This window comes from Charadrius vociferus, unplaced genomic scaffold (genome assembly GCF_000708025.1).
Source record: "Charadrius vociferus isolate BGI_N301 unplaced genomic scaffold, ASM70802v2 scaffold67, whole genome shotgun sequence".
Lineage (NCBI taxonomy): Eukaryota > Metazoa > Chordata > Aves > Charadriiformes > Charadriidae > Charadrius > Charadrius vociferus.
In genome coordinates, this window is record NW_009649485.1 from 1542937 (window position 1) to 1562094 (window position 19158).

At 39.5% G+C, this 19158-nt stretch overlaps 1 protein-coding gene across 1 annotated transcript in view; it reads right to left on the minus strand.

Moving 5' to 3' along the window:
- Positions 1-16971: 16971 nt before the first annotated feature.
- The window catches only part of HDAC11 (histone deacetylase 11), a 28337-nt gene continuing 26150 nt past the window's right edge, over positions 16972-19158 (minus strand). Inside the window, exon 10 of the mRNA XM_009889917.1 lies at positions 16972-17320. Within this exon, the coding sequence (XP_009888219.1) occupies positions 17078-17320 (243 nt within the window). The 3' untranslated portion in view covers positions 16972-17077. The remainder of the gene's footprint in view (positions 17321-19158) is intronic.

A 19158-nucleotide genomic window follows, 5' to 3' on the forward strand; every position in this document is an offset into this window, starting at 1 on the left:
CAGAAAAGCTGCTCAGCGTACAAGAAAAGAATTCACCGCAATTATAACAACGGAAATTAATAAAGCTATCAGGCATTTGTAAGTGAAATCGTGCTTGCTGGCAGCATTCAGCGCGGAAATCTGCATAGATACTTTCTGACTAAAGCACAGAAACGCTTCCTCAGAAGTGAAAAATGTGCCAGTTTACCTTCCAGATACAGACCCTGCCGGTGGTGTTTACTGGGGTTCACACACCTGGAATGCAACATTCATCTGGCTTTAGACAATTCTATTATTTTTTCTCTTTTTTGAGCTCCATGAGGTTCTTTGCATCTCCATTATTAATATAACAATACCAGATTTTCCACATAAAAGGGGTATTTGGGATAGTTTGTATTTATGGGGAGCAGGCACTCGTATGAATATTCATCACAGAGGGAGCTGCTGAAACCCAGTGAGAGGTGTTGCAGATAAAAGCAGTTTTTATCCAACGCTCATGGGTACACCGGCACTGACACTGCATAGGAACTGACTGATTAATACTTCCAGACTCTCCTATCTCCTCACGGTTATAACTCCCCTTTATCACAGCTGAATTCACTCTTAGACACCTCAGTGATTCACAGCGACTTAACAGAGCCAGTTCCGTAACTCAGCCCAGCAAATTACCTCTTTCCAGTCTGCAGCGTATGGGATACACGAGGTACAAGAAAATAAACAGCTCTTGGAGGAGATGCATTTATCTCATTCATGAGGGACGACTTCCCAACTCAGTAAGTTCATGATGCAATGGAAATGAGTTGTGGGATTTAACACAAGAATATCTACTGCTATATTCAGGAATTCCTCGTGGTTATAGCAGCTCTGTGAATGTAATCATGACACTTAAAAATCTAGATACGTTCCTGCTACCACCATGGGACTAGGCTAAAACTAAATACTCTGACCAGTGAAAGCAGCAGCAAATTTTATCAATTTACCCTGAAGCATCTCTATATTCTCCTGTTTGGAGAAAAAAAAAAAGAAATGCTTTTTGGTGGACAGCCTACTTTTGAAGCTCTTTCTGAGATGAAGACTGAAAAAGAATTGTACCTTCCTCCTTCCCTTCCCAGAGGAAGCGAAGCTCTGCCCCTGACACCTTCACACACTAGACCTGCACACGAGTCCAGAGCATCATCCACTTGGTGGCCTCCTGCTTCTGCCACAGCCAGAGGACTAAGAGCATCATGGGCTGGTAAAGCACGAGATCATCACACCAACTCTGCCATCACCAGTCTGCCCATTCAGGAGAATCCCCAACGGGGAGAGGGGCACATCTTTCATGCTCCCTCTCAGCCAGCTGCCCTCTGCCTCCCCGCGGAGCTGCTCACAGGGTAGGTGTGCGATCTACCTTCTCGGACAGTCAACGTGCTTCAGAGCGAAGGCCAAAGTTTACCGAGCCTGGAAGAGACTGTAACAATAAACGCCAGCCTGACCGATCGCTCACAGATGAGCTCACCCAACCGATGTATGGCTCTTAATATCGCAGGGTCTTGTTGTGTGGCTCTGCTTTCTACGAGGCACCGAGCAATAGGATTGGGTACTTGCTCTCACCTGGGCCAGGGCCGTAAAGCTGGCTTTCTTCCGGCACTGATTCAGCGCAAAGTAGAATCTGAGCATATGGCAGCACTGTGGATAGTTACAGTGCAAAATGAAAAAGAGTAAATCTTATCTGAGACTAAGTTAAACCAACAGAAAGACAACCCCTGGAATTTGGCATTTTCAACATGTAATGATTAATTTCACTAATAATAATGAGGCAGTGTCCTCTAGTGGTTAACACACTGGACATGGAGTTACGAGCCCAGCAGTCCACTCTTCACTCTGCAGGTAACTTCTGTGCACCCTTCGGCAACTCACCTCGGATGAGTTCCATAAAGCCACGGAGGCGCGTAACATGCCTTCGACTCATCAGGAATTAGGAACTGAAGGAGCCCAAGGTGCCCAAATATTTTTAGAAACTTGGGTCCCAGCCAACGCTTACTGATGCCCTACTTGCAACGTTTAGGACTTTTTAGGACCTTTTATTTCTTTAAGAAGTCATGAAGACACAGAGACACCTCCCAGTGCTAGCACAGCACCTCTGTAAGGACAGAATAGGCAGGATATTGAAAAGGGCATGGACCTTCACCACATGGGCCACTTGGAGAAGCTGCTGAGAGGCCTACAATGCAGAATATTCTAGTTCCGCTTCCCAAATTTCTCATTAAAAAAATGGACGTCAAGCCACTCACTATGGAGATTCATGAAATCAGCTTGAATCGTGCACATCCTAGAATAACGGAGGACTAGGGGATTCAGTGTATCATAGGATCAAAAATATTGAATACACTAACACTCCATGGAACTTTAGTGCCCCATTATGCTGTAAAATTACTGTATCATCAACATCTTTAGATCGGAGTGGTAACAAAGGAAGAGGTTTTTGGTTCCGTCTGCAAATCACACTGTTCTTTCAGTTGAAAATGATTCATTAAATCATTTGTTGGACCACCTCCTAGCAACTTGCTCGAAAACACCATGCCAAGGCCAAGAAAGGTCTGCTGTGAGATTTCAGTTATGCTGTAAGGCGGTTCTAGACCAGAGAACAGGCGCACTGCAAGTATTAACTTTGACTAAGTATTTCTGTATTTTCACCCAGAAAAGAGATATTCCATAAAAAGACCAGCTAAATACGCTTCCTACAAAGATTTAAAGATCAGATATACTGAAGTGAGCCATTATCGTAAGGTTGCCCGTTAGTTTGGTTATAACAAGATGACTCGCTCAGGGATTTTTAAGATCTCCTTATGCCAAGCATGCTTCTGACAGTACAGCTAATTTCTGCTTTAGCCCAGATTTAAGTGACTGGATCCTGACCCAGGTTATACCAGGTTAGGTTGATTAAAAATATCATAATTAATAGAATTAGACTAGATAAATATTCATGTAACTAAATTAATCTCATCCAAAGCACGTAACATATTGTAAAACAACAGCATGTAACACACATGCAGTCTGAAACCAGAAGGGACGGAAATTATTTTAATCAGACCTCTCTACTCGGAGAATGCCATCCAGCACATACAATAAATACTCTCAGCTCATTGCAAAGTTGGTGGATTTCCAAGCAATAATGATTGTGATACATGAAGACATGTTACTAGGGAACTTGATGAAATGCTATAGTTGAGAGAAAATTTTTTGACCTAGTGGGAGTCCTGGAATTTCTCAGAGCATTGCATATTTCTATCTACAGTTCAGCCAAAACCAGCAGGCCAGCCTTCAACATTAAATGTTTCTCCAGAGCACTTACAGCCTCTACAATGGAGACAGAAAACCTAATCACATTTTAATTGAGCCAAATCAGACTTCCAAATTCAACACACATTCAAGAGATTTCCTCCAGTTAAACTATAAAACCGCTAGGCCCTTCTGCAATAAGCAAGTAACTCAGAAAAGACAGATTGGAGGGTTTAAATATGACCACGTGCACAGATGAAAACACATCTTCTAATAGTGTTACCATAAAGAGGATAATTGGTATTGCCTTCTCTTCAAGACACTGGATTTTCCTCTCCGAGATGATGCAACCTATCAGAACAGCTGGGTTTCCCATTAGCTTATTGTAAACACCGGTCATCTTTCCCATTACCATGTTTTTTCAGGCTCTTCCCTGTGGAGAGAGGCTGAATAAGGCATGGTGGGGACATCACCACGGGGCCAGAGAAGCGATTTGCTAGAAGCAAGCCGGGCCACACAATTACATTACATGATGAGACGGACCAAGAAACAGCTCATGAAGAGATTTATACAGTAGCTCAACGCTTGTTAAACTGAGTACTTCTGGTTTTTTAATTGCAGTGCACTTAATTTGTTGTAAATGCAATAAAAGTTTAAAGAACTGAATTTTAATAATATGCCTCATGTTATTCTACCTGTTTGATAGACCTGCAACATCTCCGTTATGAAGGGATGCTCATCCAAGACAGCACACTTCTGACGGGCTCCATCCTATAAACTTCATAACACACACAGAGACACATTTGACACGAGATGTAAAGGCAGCAGCGATCATTATTGATGTCTAGCTGTATATATTCTAAATCCTTATTGCACCTCGTTGTGATTCTGCACTATTCTGCATGACATATCAAAAGCTCTTCCCACTTATATCCATTTTTAATGCTACACAGAGAACTCAAGATGCATTTTACGGTAACGGAAGTACCAAGATCTACAAAGTACCCCAATTATCTCTATTACTTGAAGGAACAAGTGTGGTTTTGTCCAAGAATAAGTAATGTTTACAACTGGTCTGACAGTGCAGTGGCCACAAACCCAATTCAGCTTCTGATAAACACTTCTATTTATTTTTCTAGGGTTGTTACAAAATGTCTTTAAAAAGAGGAAGAATGCAATCCTCTGCTCCTTGACTAATATAACCACGTCCTTGTAGATAGTGGAATACTTTAAGACACCCAACTTTTCCCTTAACTGCTTTGACAAAAGTTTAGAGGGAATTTATTTCCCCGATCATCATATGACTAAGTTTAGAGGAAATTTATCATTTGGTTCAAGCAAAGCATTGCTATTTCCTCTATGGAAATGGAAACACTAAATCATACATTTTTCTCACATACCATATTTTGAAAGGTCTGCATTCTTTCACGTTTCAGGCTCAAATGTTCCCACAACTAAAGCTTATTATAAAAGCATTCAACTCTTAAAGCACTCCCACCTCCAGTAACCAGTCAACCCAAAACACACCCCAGTTTTACATGTAGCCTCGTTCCTCCAAAACAAATAACTTAGTCTGTTCACTGGAGATTTATTATCTTAATGTGCTCATTTCAGTGTTGGCCTTGGCAGAGATGTCCAGGTTTAGAATGAAAGATAGCAAAAATTGACAAACCTTAAATCCCAGTGTTACGAAATTCTATTAGGTAACAGATGGAAAAGACAATTAGCCTACGACTCAACTATCACATGCTTAATTAGTAGCCCCACTCCTATCAGACACAGTCTCTTCAGAGATTTTTATCTTCAGGACAATAATGGCTGTTGTTTTCCACCACAGGTCCTTGAACTGGTGAAAACAAGGCCAGCCCTTGAAATCCGGAGAAGAAAAAAGCCTATATTCTTCTCCAAATTCAGTGGTTTGCTTACACATTGGTAATTTACAGCCGTGACTTGGCCCTGGGATTGCTGTGCAGGAGGTTATCTTGGTGACAAAAAGACAGCTCGAGAGCTTCCCAGCCAGCCTCTCTTTGCAAGGGAGGAGTTATACAATCCTTGGCAGCAGCAGAAACTTGTTAAACAGTCATCATGCAGTGCAAAATAAATCTATGTACGCATACATATGCCAACAGCAATGAGAGTTTCCTCTAATTTCCATGCAGTCAAAATTTAACCAGAGTCTTGCTACCTCTGCTTACGTTCGTAAAGAAATACTGAAAAAGACTTGTGTGCCTTGGTCATCCGCTGCACAGCTCTACACTTAATGAGAAAATATTCAAAGTAAATGTAAATAGATGAAATATCTTTTAACAATAAAACGGCTTGTTGAAATTTGTACATTATTTACATAGGTCAGACCACTTTTCCTCTGGAAAGATCTCCGGCAAAAAAAGTTAATTTCTAGGACTTGTGGCCTTGCTCTTCCTCGATGAGTTATTTATTGATAGGACAAAACCTCACCAGCTGTCAGACTCGAACCCCTCAGCCCCTGAAATGGCTATATCTTTTTGATCATTTTTGTGATACTCTGTATTAGTAGTCATATTTTCACTCCATTTATAAAGAGTTAAAGATTAAAAATTACACCTTTTGAAAATAATTGTGCACTGATTTATTCATATAACACAGATTATGTGCAGCAGAGGAACCCAGTTGAAGCAGAGCAGAATACCACACATCCGGTAACACACACAAACTTTCAAAGAGAGACTTCCACACGTAGTATTCATCCGTTGATGTGTAAAGTCACTAAAATGACCCAACTTCTGGTTGATGACACTGAAGAACAGCTTGAAAATCACCCATATGGAGTGTAAAAGAAAAACAAAGGATTTCCATGGAATTAGGAGAAGTATTATTACAAAAGCAGCGTATTTTTTTCAGCTCTTCAATTTTATTCTCAATGGAATTCTTCCAAATAGTCAAAGGAAGAACTGAGCACGCCCTTTGATTTGCAAAACCTTTTCCAATCCCTCTTAAGCAGATGAACTGCAAAACAGCTCCAGCAGAGGCAGAAGGAGATGAAACACAACCAGAGCCCTAAGTTTTAGATGACCCCAGCAGTCCGGTTTGGTAAACCCAAGCTGCTGCCAACAATGGAAGGGAAATATTAAAAACGAACAAAAGAGAAAACATTTCTAAGCATTTGGCATAGTCAGCTTCAAGTCTAAAATAAGCTTCACTAGCTGCAAGTCTCTGGGTCTTCCCTCTGTGGAGGGCTGCTGACTTGCCACCTCTAGACAGCCCAGATCAGCAGTTGCAGGTCAAGGGTGAGCAACGGCGTGATTGTTCCCTCTGAGGCAAACTACCATTAAAATATATCTGCCTGGATATTACTCCTGCTGCAAACCTCAAACTGTTCCTGGTGACTAAGGTGACCCCCTGATTCCCTGTACACTCATTTAAAACACCGCTGAGCATTATCAGAAAAACTCTACTTCCACATTTGCGAGCGCCCCCCGAAGAGAGGGGCTGTGTGTCCCCAAGGGGATGCCACCCACCCGCCGAGCGCCGGAGGCTGCTCTCCCCACCTTGCGAGCACAGCGTCAGGAGGAGGTGTAGGTGCATTCTCTAGGGACAGGAACATCACTCAGCACCTCAGAGACAGCATTTTACTGAGACACGCTAAAAGACTACATTTCCCACACTGTAAAATTTCAAGGTCTTTGAGCGTGTCTCACAAAAAAGAAGCAAGGAGCGTATCTCTTGTGTGAGCACTATTGATTTCATCACATCCACAGTATGGTAATTTGTTGAGTTGTGGGTGTTTTTTTTCTCTAGCAATACCTCAGTGGTGAAAAATAAATCAAAGCCAACCCTCTAAACACTGTCCTTGTTGGAGAAACGGACAATAAATCAGGCCCAACTTCGTTAGCACTGACCTTGACAATTCTTTACAGGTTTACATTGTCCATATCTCAGCTGAGCTATTCCTTGTCCTAAGCTGGGAAAGGACTTGTATGTGAACTAAAGCTTACAAACCGCATTTCTTAACAACTATCACGTCTTGCCTACCCCTCCCATTTTTTACGTTTAATGAAATTCACCTTAATAACAAATCTTTCAGATAACAGTGCACTACATTTGTTGTAGACTACATTAGGTGAGGCCTAAGTCAGGATTGGTCATCTCTACAGAAAAGGAAAAGGTTAATCTTTGGTTTTACCTGTACCCTGAAAATGTGTCATTTAAATTTCCTGAAATGATTTGCTTAAGAGTACGAAAGGGGGACAGCATATATCATTCTCTAGTTGTGAACAACATGAAAATGACCATGCTACAACACAGGAACACCTGATTTTCATCGCAGCATTTGGGAAAAATCAGCCTTCCAGTTTTAATGAGGAAAAATATAAAAAAAACAGATGGCAATTGTTTTGAATGCAGTTTATTGCATTCTTCATGTGGTGGCTCAGCTTTATTTCTCAAGCTGTGTAGACTCATTACATCAAGAGCCTCAGGTATTCAAAAATAAGATAGAGTTACTGCAGCTACACCGTGAAGAACAGATCTCTATTATAGCTTGTGAATTTTCAGACATACATATTTACTTTTCTGAGGTCAAAATAACGTAAATTTTTTGAATTCTTAATATTGTTCTCAAGCAAATGCAGTCAGCTCTACAAAACCACGTCTGCAGTTTATCAGTACTGCTGCTGCCACACTTCAAGAGACCTTTTAATTCAATCAGTGTGCTGGCACGGAAGGCTACACGTTTGTACTGCAGCTCTCACCTTCCCCATTCCTGCGTCGCGTATGCTGTCGGGCTGTGCAAACAACGTTTTCACGAGCAGACGGAATGAACAACAAGTGAAACAAGAAGCCCCAAAATGAAAAGGCTAACAGCGATTGTTCGTGCTACCTCTTCCTCTATAAACCAGGAATTTCTATAAAATGAGGCTACCTAGCCTTTCTTTTCACAAATCCAATACAACATCTTAATTGCTAATTCAGACAGCTCACTATTTCTGAAAGTACTGTTACTGTTTGAACAGTGGCTAATAACCGTCGTTATTTTAGCGTTGCAGTGTATTCCATTTTCAATTTACAGTAACGATGAGATTTCAGCCTTGAAGTACGTTCCCCACACTCGACACTATTCAATGAGCTGCAGCATTCAGACCGATAGCTATGCTGCGTGCTGGCCTGTAAGAAAACTCCCGTCTACAAATATTGTATAAAACCAGATTAATTCACAAAATAACTAGTGAGGTGGTCTGATGTATGAGTACAGGAGGAGATTCACCTTTATGGCTGCTGTTCCATTCTCACCATTAGTTAAGATGGCACAGAGCTCCATGAGTGGCATAACATGCGCGCAAAGGAATACAGGAAAACCTGATCTATATAAAATAGCCAGTTTTTGTAACCAAGTCACAAAGATTCTTTGCATATGGAGGGGAGAGTGGGCCTTACACTGCTTGCCACGTAAAATTTGGCAGAAGTTATCTGCTGCTGTAGCAGTGTTAGGAAATGTACTGTAACTTCATTAATGACCAAGTCCTTTTTGTACAGCCACGCACCGATCTTCAACACCTACACACAGCACGCTATAATTGCTACTGACAGCTTCTGTGGGCAAGCGAGAATTCTGGGAAGAGTTTTTAAATAGCATTAAAATCAAGCTTTGCTTTTCATCCTAGTCTTATGGCTTAGCAAACTATACATTCAGAAAAACATCTTTCTTTAAACAGCTTTTTTTGAACTAGTTTTTCTAGTTAACCAGCATAGAAATACAGTGCACATTTTTATTAACCAAATGAAACCAGACTATGGAGCATTTAGTAACTTTCTAGATTTTTATGACAATATAGGGAAAATTACCCCAGCAGATACTGCTGACGAAGCATTAGGAGTTATATGGAGTTGTGTTCAGAGCCACATTTACATACAGTTTTCCAATTAATTTATCAGCATATGGTCTTGTATCTAATCACAATGAACAGCATGAAATGTTGATGGAGCATGGAACCTCTACAGCTCTATCACTCACTGGTTTTGTTTCAATATCCTACCCCCTAAAGAGTAAATGAATGTAGGCTAGAGAAAATACAAAAGACTTCTCTTGCCTTTTAGTGTAGCCGCTGCACGTTGTACCTATTTTTCTGTCATAATACAGTTTTTTCCTGTGTTATTTGTAAAACTTGTGCTTGATTGAGGATTAGGTAAAACAGGCATCTATTCTACAGATCAGTGAAAGAACTAAGTCTGAAACAATTCAGGTGTTTCCAACTTGCCCATAGCATTAAAAAACATAACCCTTAACTGGGAACTCAAAGCTTTCTAGCGCTTTCAACAGTAAATAGAAGAAATCACAAAGAAAGTTGGCTTGAGATATACTGGATTGTTTACCTTTGTCTATTATCTATTTGAGTTAGTGAAGAGCTACTTTGCTGTCTTACAACTTGCTGTGTTTATAGGTCAGTGTACATAAGATAAGGAGGAATTAGAGGGAATCACCTGGGAAGCAAATCCAGGGTGATTTTCCCTCCAGAAATCAAAACACGGCTATTTTACTTCCACTCCAAAACTGCATCTTTGTGACACCATGTTTACATCTAGAAACAGTAATGGGAAAAAAAAAAAAGGAGACAAGAGATTAGCATCATTTACAGAGCTGACGATACTGCATACTAGAAAGAATGAAAGCCCAAGTTTGGCTTTTCTTCTTCTCAGACTTCTTTGTTTTTATACAATCTCATCTATTTCTACCATCTAAAATAATTCTTGGATTTTCAGTACTTGTTGGTTGCCAATTCTAGTCTGGCTTTATAGTCTCATTCCATGATATTTCTTTGAGCTGTGAGTACATCTAATTTCTGTTTGTAGAGTTTTGTTCTCTGATCTTAATATGTTATCAATAGCTTTAAGTGTATTATTTAATGGCATGCCTTAAAGCATTTTCTCATAGTTCCCGTGATACATTTAGCACTGTGCATACAAAGTTGCCCAGAAGTTTGGGATTTGTTCCTGTTTGTTCGGGGTTTTATTTGTTGTTTTCTTTTAATTAACAAAAGGCAACTTTGAGAAACAGCAGCTGAGATAAAAACAATTAACCTCAAAATCGATTTCAGAGACGGCATACCACGAACCTGAAAACATTCATCCAGAAACGACTAATTTCATCAATATTTCTGTTTGCAACTTCCAATAGTCTAAGCACTTACTCTAATAGTATTTTAGGGAATTCTTATAAACTCAATTAAAAGATATGGATGGCAACAAGCAGGGTATTGTGCGGTCTCACAGGGCTACCTGAAGATGAGCAGGAGTTGTGAGTGAGGTGGGAACTGATGCCCGTCGTTCAGAGGCACTATCAGTCAGCCGTGCTGACGGGCCGCAGCCGGAGCTGCCTCTGGCAGGCAGGCACGGGTCCAACCCCCCTGGGCACGCCTGAGCCGCAGCCTGCAACCAAGCTCTCCTCCAGACTGGAGCTGAGCTGTGGCCATTGCTCATGATGCCATTTTTAAAACTCTTCTTACAGAATCTGTAAGAATAATTTATTTATTTAAAAAAAAAAAAAAAAAAAGAGAGAACACCAATCTCACAACATTCAAATAATTACATTTTAACTGTTCTGGAAGAAGTAAATAAATAGAAATTAGAATCTTTAGAACGACCTACCTGCTTCAGAACTTCACCCTCTTGCCTATGTCCCCAGAGCAACAAGCAGGGCTGTGTCTTATTACGCTGTTACTTCCTCTGCTACGCCAAACCAGTGCTATTGTGAAACTGCGAATGATTACACAGCAGTCACATCACGTCACCTCCAGCAATGCCTTTTCCTCTCTGCTTTCCATTAATCTGCACTGCTGTGATTATCACAGGATGGAGTCTTGGCAAAGACTACCTCATCTAATTTACAGCAATACTCCAAGACAATCATAATATCTTGAAATTAAGAACCATCAGACACACTAGTTTTTGGAGGTCCCACAAAAAACCCAAACATGTACTTCTGATATTTGTCAACTTGTTTTGATTTTTAAAGGAATAAAATTAAAATCAGATTCTGTTTCCATTCTTGAAGGAGCTATTATGAATTACTTCTACTCAGGCAGCAATCAAAGATCTCTTTCTGATCTGGGAGCCCACTGAGCTGCTCATCCTAAACCACAATTGTCAACAGAAGTTGCTGTGTGAACGTGCCACTGACCCAGAGTCTCAGGTGCCACATCCATTTCCAAAAATCTCATACACTAAACAAGACCCAAACTCTAATCTAGCCACAGACCAAAACAAATAAGCCCAAATTCCACTATGCCCTTGTGCTAAGAATTTCCAAGTAGTTGGAGGCTTTTAGGAAGTGAAGATCAATCACTGGGAAGCTGTACGGCAGCTGGAGGACAGCGTCCACAGGAGAACTCCTGGTGACCAACACAGAAAAGCAGAACATCCTTGGTGACCCTTTTGGTGGATGGTTGTCACAGGAAAGATTGGCAAACAATGAAAAGAGATAGAAGCTAACATACAATATATGGAAGCAGCAAATAAATATGCCGATACCTACATGTACCAGGAAAGATTCTACTACAGTCACACCAAAAGCAAAGAGGCTCTTGCTGGCTCCAGCTCCAGTGTCACGTGCAAGGAAAGCAGAGAGCAGGCAGTAGCTTTTTCTTCAGGAAATGTTCGGTTTCCTTGTCTCATCTGTGCTATAGACCTAAATAGACCTTAAGTCTATTTCGCCCTCTTCTGTACCTGTAGCCAATGCAAAAAAAATCACAGCAAAACAGGCGAGGTTTTGGCTAACAGGATTAATTACAATCTTTCTTAGGTCTCAAAAGTGAAAGAAATGAGACATCTCTTTGCTCTTACAGAGCACTGCAATCTAAGTCTACTAAAGACTACATTTAAGACAATATAAAGACAAGATGCATTATTTTAGGTTTGCCTTGAATACATTTTTTTTTCCTTTTCTCTCTTTTATTTTTTTAATACAGAAATCAAACATGCATTTCCAGAATAAAGATAATCAGTTCCAGTCAAGCTCAAAGGATGTCTACTCGACTGCAAATTAAAACATGAGTTTGGATCTTATTAGTGAAATACATAACTAGCCTTATATCTGACAACAAATAGTTTAACTAATTATCTGTAATGTTACTTTTGAAGGAAGAAATGATTTATGGAAGTGTGCCATGGCTGCACAGACCACTGCACTGGCAAAATATAGTACTGCAGGACCAGTAACACAAGATGTGCCTAAAATTACTGGCAATCTTTTCATAGTTTTTGTAGTTAATTCATCTCCAACCAAAAGTTCAATCTCAAGTAAGCTGTAAGGAGGGAGGTCAGAACCGCCCCAGGCTGGTAAGTCAGAACCACAGCCCCACCACAATCATTTCCTCTGCCTAGTCAATCTTTTCCATCAAAATGGCATTTTTGTCTTGCCACAATATTCTGAATTAAGTTTCAGGAAGTCAGTGCTATGTGCAGCACACAGTATTCTCGCACATTCAAAAGGCTGTAGGAAAGTAGGGCAGGAGTTACTTTGTCCTAAGAATCATCTACAGGTGGGTACCGTACTTGCAGTGAGTGAGGCACTGAGCGAAACCAACCTCCTGTTCCCACCACCACGGTAAGCCTCAGAGAGAATCAGGACCAGTGACGGGAATTAGTCCTTCATACAGCTTACCAAGACATCATCTCATTTTAGAAGGAATTCATTCTATTGATCTTTGGTTAAAAGTGACTGGTTGTACCAAAATGATCTGCATAAAGGATAAGATAAAGGAGGGAAAATTAGATGAGCACAGGATGGGAAATCTAAGAGATTACCAAAAGCATCAAGGAAAGACTAAAAAACTGAAAATCACACCTATCTAAAGTCTAAGCTGAGGGCTGGCACATACCGAACAATTTGCAAGCTTGCCTCCTGAAGGGCTGGGGAGTACACCACCCCTGCCAAATTCAAGGCAAGTTCAGGGCACAGCCGCACATGGGATTAGGCCCTTTGTTATTGCCTCTGATAGGCTCTGCATTTCAGAATCAGCCTGGGGTTATATGGAAGGTCATCTTCCATTGGGCAAAGACAGCAAGTGAACTTTCTTCTTTACCAAGGGATTGCAGTTTTCTTGAAAGAAGGTGGTGTTCAGTTATTCCAACGCTGGCGTAGCAGACAGCACCAAGATCCTAGACCCTGCAGTCTTCTGAACTCAGCAAGCTCCTTCAGCTCCTGGCAGCTCAGCGGGAGCAAAGTCTAGATCCACAATTACCAACTTCATAACTTCTACATTTGTCAGAGAGGGTTCTCCCCAAAGCAGCTATGTTGCATGTAGGACACAATTGTACAGCACAACTCGTACAGTACAAGAAATTCCTACATGTCACTTCACAGACTGCAAAAACAGTACGCGGCCAGCACTGAAAACAACTGTGTGCCTTGTTGTATGTGCAAGAGAAGGCAGAAACACTGCTGAACAGCTTACTCTGGCAGCAGGGCCAGAAGGTATCAGGGAACAGTTGCAGGATCATTAGGTTCCTCAAGCTGCGAGGAGCAGCAAGGAGTAGAGAACCTGGGTCATTTATGACTCACCAAACACAAGTGTTACCTCCCCTGCTCCCCCCAATAAACTGCCTACCAATTAATTTTTTATAGGTTTGGTTGTTTTTTTTTTTTAAATCACAGCTGTCTCACCACAGCATTTCCCAAACTCTTCCTTGTATTCATGATACAAGCCTGTGACTTCACAATGCAGGGTGATCAAAAAAACAAAGTCAAAGAAAAAAAATAATCACACCTTCAGTTTGAAAGAGGCTGATATTACCACCTAAAGCTAAGATGGAGTCAGGTAAGACTATGACCACAGCACCCAGTGTTTTTAATGCCACGTTCTAGACCATGCGTCAGCTGTCAAACAGAGACGAGGGGGGCTGGAGCTCGATGCGCCAACTGTAAAATCAAATAGATGAAAACACCAACTCTTCAGTTTATTTTTTTAAACACATTTCACACATGGATGACTAACAAGAAACACGTTTGTACGTTAACTGTAAGCTACTAAACTATCCTCACTATTTCTTGCTTAAGTAATTTAAGTCAAAACTAATGTCTCTTATTATGAAAGACAAGACCTACTAGGTCTTTCTTTAAGATAGTTTTTTCATTGTAAGTTAGAGCATCAGTTCTGAAACATGCCTTCCTATTATGGGAGGATTTTATAGTTACAGCTGCAATTAAAAAAAAAAAAAAACGCCCCCAAACTCCACACTTTTTCCCCATAAAATTTGTGATTGCATGGCATTGTCTGAGCAGACTTACATAGGTTTTCGCATTCCACAAAAGAAAGCTAAAAATTTTGATGGTGGTAGGTCAAGGCAAGGTTTCCACGATGAAATTCTCAGTGAACTTTGCCTCGTGATAACAGTATATTAACTATGAATCATGTGGTCTATCTGCGGTCTAAACTCAGCTTTGAATAAAAGTTTCACCACTTCTTTTCAAAAAGCAGTACACATTTATCTTGGACTAGTTTCCTAAAGTGTAGAAATTAATATTTTGGTTTTAAAAACCAAGTCAAATATTACACTAAATAAAGGTTTTGAAAAATATGAAGCAGCAGTCGTCTGTTTACCAATTCTAACTTCATAATGAACACTGAAAATGCAGTCAATGTGCCCTTTGCTTAACAGTCACAAATTTTACAGACGAGTCTGAAAGCTAGCCGGCTCCTCTGCAAACATTGAGTTCTCTCTGGAAAGATACTGATTTGTAAAAGACCTCTAACAAACTATTGCAGCCTTAACAGAAGCTTAGTTTACAGTTTAATACCTGTAACAATAAAATACTTAAAATAGGAGTTACAATATAGGTCATGGGATGTAACTTGGAACTAGAAAGTGACTTTAACCCCTTATGATGATATCTTAATAAGTATTTGGATGTAAAACTTCCAAGCTCACTTGGAACACATTAACTCTCAGAGAAGGCATCCGCTGGTGACAAAGCTTGTACTATTCACGCTTAAGACGCACTGCAGTTTGTTACGTTTTAAGTATGAAACCCACATCATCTTGTCTTTTCAATAAACTGTTCCCTTCAAAGTTTTTGACAGCCAAGAAACATGTGAAGTGAAAAGAAAAAAAAAAAAAAAAAATCACTCAACACTGTTCAACAGCATTTTAATCTCCACCAAGGTAAAATAATAAACATGTTAACACAAAGAGAAAATGCTTTGGAAAAGACCACATGGTACTATGACAGGGTTTTAGTTTATAGAAATGTAATTTATAATTTTATAAAAATTATATGAAAGAATAACATATTTCAGTGACAGACAGTATAGAAAAAATACATCTCAACATTAGTTGTACTCTGATGGTCCTTCTACTAAGAAATTTAAAAGTGCTTTTTAATAACAGTGTCGCAACTCAAGATTAGTGCAATATGTCAGATCTGTTTTAAAGCAGATATTTATAGCAATTGTGCAAGTTCTTACAATTAACAAACCCCTCCAATCTAAAAATTACCACTAAGTGAGGTGAGTTTTCCAATTAGAATGAAACATTCCTTAAAGAGCTTACACACCAACCGCACTACAAGGAAAACATTGGTGTTTCTTTATAGAAAGGCTCAAACCGACACATGGTGTGAAACTTGTACTACAAATCAGTGAATACTTGGAAGTTAAAAAAGCTTTTGCAAAATACACAGTTTAGTACATTTATGACCCAATGCTGCAAACAGCACCTAATGCAAAATGTACCAACTTAAATAAAACCAAACTTTACAGTTAGTGCACCGAGTTTGCTTTTGAATATGCTATTTAGTTCCCAGATCCTCCTAGAAGCTCCCGTATAAAGTTAGCACATTAACTTAATGTAGAAATTTCACTGTATTTCTCTCTGTAAATAGGAACAATTTGGTTACCAACTATGACTGCAACTATAAGTACCATTACTCTTCAAGCAAGTGAAAAACACAGCACTACTTGGAGGAAAAAAGAATCAAAATTGACTCTTTGCTGTTTTAGACATGACAAGCTGGCAGGAATAAAAGATGCCCTACATTTCTACATACTATTTTCTGCAAGAATTCTCAGAACTCTAAAATCAGTTTTCATTTTATTGTAGTTTTACTCTGCGATTTACAACGCATAGTAACTATTGCCTTTTATATGCAGGCCTCATTTTAAGAGAGGCAAAAACTAGACTGTTAATGCTGAGCCCTTATAGCTCATTTGCATATGGAGCCAAAGGCATTTCCTATTTTATTTCTCAAGGTGTTTATAAGTAGGATTTAAATCACTATCAACAACAGGAATAAAATACAAATTAATGAACTTTTGTTCTAATGGGCTATGGCTTAAAAGCCTACCAACTGAACCATTTTTTTTATAGTATTGCACTTCACTTTAGTATTAAACTGACAGCTGAAGCCTGTACAGAACTCATTTTATAACAGTATTTCAATTAAAAAAGCAATAAATAAAATGCAGCATCAAAAAGAAAATGCCAGTAGGTTTAGTCCATATTTCTCCCACCGCAGTCTGAACTGCATCACCTGCAATAGGGCTGGGACAGTCTTTGGATACCAACAGTATAGTTCTTTCAACATAATAGACTACCCATAACAATAAGAGAAGCAATTGAAGCTTTCTACAGCAATATGACAAACAAAGACAGTACCCTTGAGTATATGTCTCAATTAGCTTAAAAGCCTTTGCTCAAGATAGCTTCAGAAGTTAGACACAGTTATTCTGTGACTGCGTATTATCTCTACTGTATTATTTTACAGGCAAGTTGAGTCCTTTTAAAATATGTTATATTAACCCTGATAATGATAGAGAGATTTCCTGCTCCTAAACCAGGAAGTTGTTTCCTAAAATTTAGTAACTTGTCATTGCAGCGACAAGTTGGTTAAGTCTTTAGCAGAGTCTCTAATCATCTCTTCTACCTTGGGATTTTCAGCTCCACTGGTTGCTAGCTCCTTGTCAATAAGCCCCAGGTTGTGCAAATTGAGGATGGAATCGGCAATAATCCGTGCTGTCCTCTTCTGGTAGCCTCCAGATGTCACCATCAGGATTGGGATTCTGCGGCGTCTGGCAGCCTTGAACACGACTTCATCTCTCTTCACAATTCCCTGCAAGTTTACAACAGTCACACACACACAAAAAAAAGAATAGTGATAGAAGTATATTTTAGTTCCAGCCTATGGTTTATGAATATATAGTATTGGATGCCTGGTAAGTGCTTAAGCCCTACATTTTACAATAGGAATAAAAAAAATTATTTAAACGTGCCATTAGCAGGTTTACATGCATAATCATTAAAAAAAAAAGCAAAACCAGTAAACCAAAAATTCTTGACGTGGTTTCAGCGGACACAGCAGATAAGAGTCTTTAGCATAAGTTCCTAGAATTCCTGCTCAAAGGCCATGAAGTCTAAACTGACTATGAAGTTTAGAAATATTCACCCTATTTTACAGGGGAGGAATTAAGACTAAGAAAGATTGTCTGAATTCGAAGTGCTTTAGTTTGTGCTCAACTTGCATAGCACCCTCTGACAAAAGTTTAGCAACTTGATCAAGATTTCAATATTTCACAAACCTACAGAAGAACCAAAAATTCAAATCAGATTTTACACGTTCCCAATCACTAGTTGAATTATAAGCTTCCAGTTTCTTTAATAAAAGCTAATACTAAAAGAACCTATGGCTGAAGGGGGAGGTGCAGAATCTAAGTAATGGTAAATCCATGGAAAGGAAAATAAATTCTAAATAACCTCTTACTAATAGAAAAGGATATGGAACCAAAAAATAACAAAGACTGCTGACCAAGAGGTACTGTACTGTCACTGAACCCATACAACAGAAGACTTCAAGTCTCTTGGCTTTCAAATAAGTACATGTGGGGAAAAAGAGAATTCAGAAATAAGTGAGAACAAAATTAAAATCTACTTTTGTGGAAAAAGTAAAAGCAGAATGTTCCAGAGACACATAGAAGGCATAAATAATGAATTACAATTCTTCCAAAAAAAAAAAAAAGTGTGACAACATAATAGACAACAGCTTACAATGGACAGCTCAAAATTTAAATAACTGCAGAAGCTGGAAAAGGGGAAAGGGATTAAAATGCAGTCAAATACAAAAATTAAAGGAAGCAGCAGCAAAAGTGTTACAACAAGATGAATATGCACTACTCAGAGTGGTTAGAGGAAGACTGGAAATATATCAAGAAATATTACTCTCCCATTTAAAAAAAAAATTAGACCACAAATAAATGGTAAAGGGAAAGAATAAAATTCAAATAAACGTAGCTGAAAAATATTTTGTAAAACCATACAACAGTAATGGGTTTTGTATAGTTTGACACAGCCCTGTAAAAGCACAATGGGATTAAGGAATAATAACTGAAAAATAAGACAAAGGAAACTCAAGAATTATATTAGGAACAGATCCCGAAAGGAAGTAACAGAATTACAGAATGAGCTGTATGTCCCTTAGGAACCATCGCTGGATGCAGCACACATCATACCACACAAGAACTGGAAGCAGTCACTAGTCCCATGAGCCTAACTGCCTCATCCCTGGCTCCAGCGTCTCAAGTGGCCAAGCCTGGACGAACCGAGGGGAAAACACATGGGCTTATTCCAGCATTTGCGCGTTACCAAGAAAGAAACTACACCAAATGGAAACAGCCTGATGCAGTTCCCACTTAAAAGGTAAGAGGGACTTACCTGCTATACCTCAAGTTTTCTGGCTATGGCCTCAAGCACCAAGAAACTATCACTCAGGAGGCATAATTCTGAGTAGAGTTAACACTGTAGCAAGATTTTAAAATATGAATGACATCTACAACTGTAGGACTGAAGATTGGGCTAATGAACCTTGAAGAGATGAATTATCCAAGCTCAATGCTTTCAGTTTCGGCATTTCCAATAGCCTGGGATTTCAGGCTATCATTCCACCTTCCTCTCCCC